The sequence below is a fragment of the Trichosurus vulpecula genome, chromosome 6 (assembly GCF_011100635.1).
Source record: "Trichosurus vulpecula isolate mTriVul1 chromosome 6, mTriVul1.pri, whole genome shotgun sequence".
NCBI lineage: Eukaryota > Metazoa > Chordata > Mammalia > Diprotodontia > Phalangeridae > Trichosurus > Trichosurus vulpecula.
This window is the reverse complement of record NC_050578.1, coordinates 9,990,787-9,999,540: the sequence shown is the minus strand read 5'-3', so window position 1 is coordinate 9,999,540 and position 8,754 is coordinate 9,990,787. Positions and strand designations below refer to the sequence as shown.

The 8,754-nt window shown below is 37.2% G+C and overlaps 1 protein-coding gene and 1 pseudogene across 1 annotated transcript; both read right to left on the bottom strand.

Moving 5' to 3' along the window:
* Positions 1-1,951: 1,951 nt before the first annotated feature.
* LOC118852883 (testis development-related protein-like) lies at positions 1,952-2,515 on the bottom strand. Its single transcript, XM_036762592.1, has one exon. It carries the CDS (start codon positions 2,513-2,515, stop codon positions 1,952-1,954), a length of 564 nt encoding a protein of 187 aa, XP_036618487.1.
* A 106-nt stretch (positions 2,516-2,621) lies between these two features.
* Positions 2,622-7,625, bottom strand: LOC118853308 (annotated as a pseudogene).
* Positions 7,626-8,754: the final 1,129 nt, after the last annotated feature.

The window sequence follows — 8,754 nt, the reverse complement described above, 5'->3', positions numbered from 1 at the left end:
CTGGTACTGGCTAAGAAACAGAGGTGTGGATCAGTGGAATAGGATAGGAATACAAGATGGAGAAGTCAACAACTATAGCAATCTACTCTTTGATAAACCCAAAGAGGCCAGCTTCTGGGCTAATAATTCACTATTTCACAAAAACTGTTGGGAAAATTGGAAAATGGTAGGACGGAAACTGGGCATAGACCAATATCTTATACCATATACCAAAATAAAGTCAAAATGGATTCATGATTTAGGAGTAAAGGCTGATACTATAAGTAATTTGGGAGAGCAAGGAATAGTGTACTTATCAGATTTATGGAAAAGAAAACAATTCATGACCCAACAAGAGATAGAGAGCATTACAAAATCCAAAATTTACAATTTTTATTATGTTAAATTGAAATGTTATTGTACAAAAAAAGCCAATGTAACAAAAATTAGGAGGGAAGCAGAAAATTGGGAGAAAATCTTTACAACTAGTATCTCTGATAAAGGCCTCATTTCTAAAATATACGGGGAACTGAGCCAAATACATAGGAATACAAGCCATTCCCCAATTGAGAAATGGTCAAAAGATATGAACAGACAGTTTTCAGAGGAAGAAATTAAAGATATCTATAGGCTTATGAAAAAATGCTCTAAATCACTACTGATTAGAGAAATGCAAATCAAAACAACTCTTAGATACCACATCTCTCCTGTCACATTGGCTAAAATAACAAAACAGGAAAATGATAAATGCTGGAAAGGATGTGGGGAAATTGGAACATTGTTACATTGCTGGTGGAGTTGTGAGCTGATCCAGTCATTTTGGAGCGCAATTTGGAACTATACCCAAAGGGCTATAAAAATTTTTATACCCTTTGACCCAGCAATACCACTCCTAGTGTTGTATCCCAATGAAATCACACAAGCGGGAAAGGGACCCATATGTACAAGGATATTTATAGTGGCTCTTTTTGTGGTAGCCAAGAACTGGAAATCAAAGGGATGCCCATCAATTGGGGAATGGCTGAACAAGCTGTGGTATATGAAGGTAAAGGAATACTATTGTGCCATAAGAAATGGGGATGATACGGACTTCATAACAACCTGGAAAAACCTACATGACATAATGCTGAGTGAGCGGAACAGATCCAGGAGAACACTGTACACAACCACAGATATATGGATTCCATGAGGACAAACCGTGACAGACTTCGCTCTTCTCAGCAACACAAGGTGCAGGCACAACTCCAAAGGACTCACAATGGAGAATGCTATCTACATCCAGAGAAAGAACTATGAAGTTTGAATGCAGATTGAGGCACACTTCATACTCGCCTTTTTCTCTTCTCTTTTGTTTTTGTTTTTGGGTTGTTCTTTTTTTTTTTTTTTGGTTCTGTTCCTTCCTTCTCATTATTCATTCCATTGGTCATAATTCTTCTCCGCAACTTGACTAGTGTATAAATTAATTCAATGCGAAGTCATTCGTGGTAGTTACATGAAATTCCATGCCATCTTGGGGAGGGAGAAGGGAGGGAGGGGAGAAAATCTGGAACTCAAAATTATGTAGAACTGTCTGTTGTAAACTAAAAATAAAAATAAATATTAAAATAAAAAAATAAAATAAAATGAGGCAGTTGAACTAGAAGCTATCTCTAGAGGCATCAAACATGAGGCCCCTAGACACAGGCCACAACAATCCCAAGTGAGGCTCAAACCAGGTTAAAATGTAATTGGGAAATATTTAACAAAATAAATAAAATACTGTAAAACATTAAAAAAAAGTAACAGAAGATATTTATAAGAATCTGAACAAAACTAAGCATTCAGGTGCCATATTGAGCAAATTTTGGCTTGTCTACACATAGATATCAAGAAACATTTTCATTTAAAAGTATTTCAAATTGCCATTGTCATTCTAATTGTTCCCACTTATCAATAAGATTACCTGTACTTTGCTGTCTAATGTTGACCAGCTTTACGGCTGACTTGATACTCCTCCTGAACTGTTTCCTGAGCTGGTCAGGCCAGTGTATTTAGTGGAACCTTTAGTCTCATCTTCCCAACCTGGACAGGAGAGATGGCACCTAGAAGAGTCACCTACATCAGTAGCTGGATATTCAAGAGTAATCCGAGGCAGCTCCCATCCCTCAATCTCATCTGGTTTCCTAGATTGCACATTCTGTTTTAACACCAAACTGTCCCAAAATCCAGATTTCTTTTCAGTATTCACATATTCTGTTATTCTTAATTTAGTTCCTTTAAACTTTGGAGATTTGCATTTTTCTATTAGTTGCTGTTCATCATCTTTATTAAACATTGAGGTCACTTCTTTCCAACCTTGGAAACTGGCTCCCTGAACCTTTGTGGCAAGTTGAGACACTGAGGAGGTAATTTCATCTTGAAGTAACTGGTCCTTGCTCTGAGAGGAGGCAGTGGCTGGGGCGGCCTGAGGTGGCGGCAGCTCTTTGCCCTCTCCTTGGCTCTCCTCTTCCTTGGGAAAATCATCTGGAAGTGCTTTGCTCTTGTTCAGTTTCCACATGCTACATACAGTAGGGTTGGGGGTGTTCGCTTTACCATCCCTCTTTAAACTTGCTGTATTTCAGTCTGGGTGAATGGTTGAGGATATGTAATTTTGGGGGTGCTTATTATGATTTTAGTGAGGGGCCTCCACCTGGGCCAGAGGCCAGAGGTGGAGGAGAAGCCTGAGCCACTCGAGCAGCTGTGGGGGTTGGGGGGGTGGGAAGCGGGGACTGGGCCATGTTAGTCTGTATCTTTTTTACCACTTGGCCTAATCTGTTTTTATGGTGTTATTTTCTACAGTATATTTTTCCATGCGCCCTTTACCAAGCTGTTAAATCTTTTTATTTCATGATTTTCCTGCATCACTCTCATTTCTCATTCCAGTTTTTCCTCTACCTATCTTACTTGATTTACAAAATTCTTTTTGAGCTCTTCCACAGTCTGAGAACAATTCATACTTTTCTTGGAATCTTTGTATTTAGGAGCTTCGACTTTGTTTTCTTCTTCTGAGTGTGTGATTTGATCTTCCCAGTCACCATGTTAACTTCCTATGATCAGAAGTTTTTCTGTTGTTTGCTCATTTTCCCAGCCTATTAGTTTACTTTTAAATCTTTTTTTTTTAAAGTTTGCCTGTGTTTTCAGGGTGGACAGCATACTGTCCAAAGCTTCAGGGGTTTTGTTCATCCATTTGCAGAGCACTCTTTTTCTGCCTTGGACTTATGAGGAGGGTTCCTGCTGCACTCTGATGGCATGCTCTGCTGTGTGAATCCTCCTTGACCTTTCCACTCATTATTGGGACCCAGATCCACATATGGGCAAAGCACCAGATTCTTGACTCATTGCTATCAAAGAGACCCTTGTAATATCCTTCTGACACATTGTTAAACCCCCTAACCATCTATGGACTGAGAGTTGCGGAAAGTACTCCTCCCACTGATGATTCGGTGACTTCCAAGGCCTTCTCTTTGTTTTCTTGGACCCAGTCTGTGCTGGCACAGTCTGCGATGGACTGCACTCCTCTCTTACCCTGGTGTAATGGCCCATTCCTTCCAACCGTCTACATTGTCTTGGGCTAGAAAATTGTTTCCCTCTGTCCTTTTGTGGGTTTTGTTACTCTCAAATTTGTTTAGAGTCAAGATATTTGGACGCGTTTCATGGGAGAGCAGAGGAGATACCCTGTATTTATTCCATCATTTTGGTTCTGTCTTTCCTCTCTTCCTCCTCCCTCCTTTTCTCTTTCCTTTTCTTCCTTTCCTCTGCCCCTGCCCTTTTCCTTCTCTTTTCCTCCCTCCACTCCCCTCTCCTTTCTTCCCCTTTTCCCCCTCTGTTTCCTTATCTAAATAAAACCAGTTCCCTTTGTTTGAATTTACCTGAGTAAACTCCCCTATATATAAAAGCATAATGGAAGAAAATTGCAAACCATCTTTTTAGAACCAAAAATCACTGCTCAGTTGTGATGTGTATTAGCTGAGCCACATTTATGTAGCTTGTGGCTAAAACAAGGCATGTTGTTGGAGAAAGCAGGGACTTTCTTTTCTTCATTCAAGAACCAGGGATTAGCACAAAAAATGCCCCTAGGCTTTCCTTTTACATGAGGTTGGAGAAATGAATGTATGGCAGATAGTTATTAGAACTGTTGGTAAGGTTTATTTTATGTCATGTAATCAGTAACTCGGCTACAATGACAACTCAGCAAATAGAAGGAAAATACCATATAATTATAGGAAACAGAAAAGCAACAGCTTGCATATCTAGCCACTACAACTCTTCAACAATGGGCTCAGAGGTGAAAGCCAGAGTAGGTCCTGGGCCTAGATCTAAGGATAAAAGCTGTCTGCCTAAACCTTCGAATTTGAAGAAAACAACCTTCAGGAAAGCTTTTGAAAAAGATCACTTAGAAGTCTGAAGGGCCACAAAGCGGGGTTTGGAAGCTTTCTGGCTGCCCAAGGCAGTCACAATAAAATCTTTTTTTTTTGTGGGAGGGTACAGATTAAGTTAACTAAGACCTATTTAACCCACTTTCAACCTATTGAAACTGAAAATTTGATCTAAGTGAATAAAAATGAAACAATAATTCAACCTAGATTCAGTCCAGGTTATTCAACTACATAACAGAGTCAGAATCAATTTCAGATATACATAGTTTATTACTCTCCAGGGCAGGACATGGATAAGAAGAACACCATATGGATTATACTGATACGAACCAATGGAATATGGCAAATTACTGCCATTAGCATATTGATTTTTTTCAGAATTACCTATACTTTGGACATTTATGATCGCATTTCATTTTTGATTAGCTCTTCCTCATAAAAATCAGAACTCTAGATTTCTATATAAAATTTATTTTCCCTAAAATTAAAGGATTTACAATTATTTATAAGATTCATTAGTTTACAGTTGTTCTTATTTTTTGCGTTAAAAATCTATCATCACAATTTTCAGATTTTCAAAACACTTCCTCACAAAAACTCTGGAAACCTAGATAGTGTGAGCATTATTATCTCCATTACATAGGTAGGAAAAATGAGATTCGGGAAGCTTAACCAACATGAAAGCAGGAAGTTCTGTTGGATGACTATTAGAGTTTTCAACAAACTTTAGGAAGTTTGTAACAAACTCAGTACTGTTGTTTCCTAGTGTCCCACTAGGCTTGTTCTGTTTAATGAAACATATCAAAGATAATTTTTACCTTTGTCTTTTGTAAAATTTCTGTCAAATTTTGTTGATACAATATTTGGTGATGGCTGATAATTGTAGTGAATATTTGTCATTTGTTGTATGGTGTACCTTCAAAAATATAATTCAGAGGAGAGCCAGGCATGCCCACGTTAAAGGAAATTCTAGTCATACTCTCCTACCTTCTACCATCCATTGCCTTTGTCTTGGGAAACATCAATATAAAAATTAGATAAAATCCTTCATTTATTTTTTTAAATCAGTTAATACCCCATTTCTAGATGATGATTATATAGCAGGATTGTGAAATACTTAAGATATATTATTTCATTTGATTCTCATATCAGTCCTGTGAGGTATTACTATCACTCTCATCTCCATTTAACAGATGAAAATAACTGAGGAGTAAAGAGGGTGGGTAAGTGACATTCCCAGACTCATGTAACTAACAGGTATAAGAGGTAAGATTTAAAACAAGGTTTCTCCTCATTTCCAAAGCAGCATAGTTCTGTGGAGCCATGGTGGTTTTGAACACATTCCCCAATTATGCTAGTTTTTTGAGTTACTACTATCTTTTGTCTTTCTTGTATCTTAATCGAATTATCAACTTTCTCTTTGGCAAACATCTATGCTATGATAGGGAATTCCAGCCAATTGTGAGAAAGGCCTCCTACATATTGGTTGTGTCCTCTATCCCAGATTTGAGAGAAGACATGAACAAGAATGTGCACTGGTAAGAAAACATAGATGAGTTGAAATCTTGCTTATCAGAAGAAATACAAACATTGATGAAATCACAGGTCTATTGAACACCAATAGATTCTTCACAATATATTCATCACATTCTAAGTGCTACATGAAACAGAAACAACCTAGCTCTTTTTCTCAGTATTATCTGAAGTTATTTTAGGCAGTTATACGTATCCAATTACTTTGTTACAATCCTTTGCAAAAAAAATGGCTAGATTATGTAAGGTCATGACCATTAAAAGGCTCATTGGAAAATAAATTTATATTTCACAAATACAGATGAGGAGGAATATAAATGCCAACTGTTAAAAGATTAGCATTTGATTTTTCTTCCCAAAATGGACTTAAGTAATTTGTTTTATTTTATTTATTTGGTAGCTGCATCAACTTTGTATAACTCAGCAATGTTTTTTAGACATTTTCCTAAGTTGGTTGGAGTATTTTCACTTAGAAAGTTCAAGAGGGGGAAAAGTGCTTTATTGAACTGTTTGCCACTCCTTGGCTTTGACTTTATTCATGACTGTTACAATAAAGAATGATTTTTGTTCCTAGAAACATTATTTTTCATGTTATATCAGCTATTTAGGGGAAGAATTTGGGATGTTATGTGAAATACTTTTTTAAAAGATGTTTGGCATTCTTTGTGGTAACAATTAAATTATCTTGATGGCATTGCTTCTCCCCAGGCATATTTTAGTATCATCAAAACTATAAAATGGGATGAGAAGCTATCCCTTTTTATATGGCTAATAGCATTTTTTCTACCACCAAGAGAAATGGAGAATAGGGATGATTATTATGGTAACTTATGCCCAAAGCACTGCTTTGTACATTTTTCTGTTTCTCCATATAATTGCTCAGTTTCTCATGGCTCCTTGGATAGGTCTATATACAGCTACTAAATTTAATAGGCAGTAAACATTTGCTTTCTAATTAATTTTGGTGTGGCCATATAGTAGCTTATATAATATTGGTCCCATGCGCCATCAGGGCAGCTTATTGCTCTGAACCACAATGTATGGTTCTGGGGAAATTTCATGATTATTTTCATAGCCAGTTATTAATTAGAGAGTACCAAAGATCCATTTGTCCAAAGTCCCTACACATTAAGATATAATAGTTTTGTTACCGCCCCCCCCCCTTTGCATAGTATGATTTTAACCAGGGAATGATTAGTTCTACCACTTCATTCAGCAACTTATACTCAACTCTTCAAGGTAAGACCATTCTGGTAGTATGAGGACAAGGCTGCCTGGTGAGGGTGAGGGTGAGGTGCAGTTTGGAAATATGTCAGGAAGGGTCTTCTAAATTTTTATGATTATTCTTCAGCTAGGTCAGCCTGAAGTGTATGCTCAGGCTGGAAGTCATTCACTAGTACTATGAAGAATTGGATGACTTTGTCATCTTTGATGACTGGCTTCCAATTTTTCTCATTAATTACTGGTAGGCAGAACTGCTCTTTTTAAAATTGATTTTAGGGTGGTAAATCTTTGTTTTTAATGTGTTCTTAAGTGATTTGAATGGTTACTTTGCTGGGAAGCTGATTTCTATTCTAAAGTCTCCATTATGATATGGAATGATAAGCTATTGACAAGTCAATAAATTAGCTTCCTTGACCTCAATGTAAGAGAATTTTTTTTCCTTCCACATTTGCAGATTTCTTCTATGTCCTTCATCAGACTCCTTCTCGCTGACATATTGGGATGTCCCATAGTACATCACAGGAGACATAATAAGGCCTTGATTAGTGTTGTTTGAGGAGAATTCAAGAGGATGGTGGGGGGATGCAGAGACCAAGCGAGGTTTATACCTAGAGCCTACATAGAAAGTCACTTTCTATTGTAGAGATAATTGACAAACTGTCCTCATGCTTGCTCCTGACTACTCAGAGAAAACACATAGTCTTCGTAGCCATCTATGGAAATGATAGACATCAGCTAGCTTTCTGCCTAATGTAATTCGTGTGTTAGGGTCTTTCCATACTGCAAGAACTTGACTCAGATACCCTCCTTACCTACCCTCAATCCTGAAAAAAGTGACATATACAAGTTCAGCTCAGCTCAAGAAGGAAAGGATGATTTCAAGGGAAAGAATAGGAACAGGGGACTGCTATGATTGACTACATTTGACCTTAAGGCAAAGAAGCTCAAAAACAGCTAAAGACAATCCTTTTTCCCAGAGAAACTACTCAAAGCAAATGAGTTGTACTCATACTCTTAGACAATGCAAAGGTAAAAATCCACAGTATCAAGAGATATAAGCAAGGAAACTGCATTACTCTGAAAGGAAACATGGACAATGAAATAATAAAAAAAATATGAGGTAGTATACATCCTTTATAAAAGATTGATAGAAAGCCACAGATAAGAATTCCATAGGACAAGAAGGCTTAGATGGGTCAATGGGATGACTAGTCATACCACAGGGTTATTAGATCCTTTCAAATACTAAGGTAAATATCTGTCAGCCTCTGGTCAATTTACCTAAGGGAATAGGAACTGAATTTGTGATTTAATTGGTAGGGAGCTCCAAGATGTGGAAATCTCCTGTATCAAAAAGGTTAGCAGTTTCCCTATTATGTAAAATCTCAAAAAAAAACTGCCAAGACCACTGAAAGGTTAAATTACTAACCTTTGGTCACATAGCAAGCATCTGTGAAAGGTGAGGCTTGAACTAAGACCTTTTGGCTCCAAAGGCAATCTTTATATCCACTGAATCATGCTGACTGTATGAATTTTCCTAAAACTTCTAAAAATCAATTTTCAGCCCAATATATTTGGAATTATGACTTCTATAATTGCAATTTCCAGTGTATAAAGTACCACA

Excerpts from the sequence above, each read along its gene's own strand:
- LOC118852883 (XM_036762592.1), bottom strand. The coding sequence starts at position 2,515 with ATGTGGAAACTGAACAAGAGCAAAGCACTTCCAGATGATTTTCCCAAG.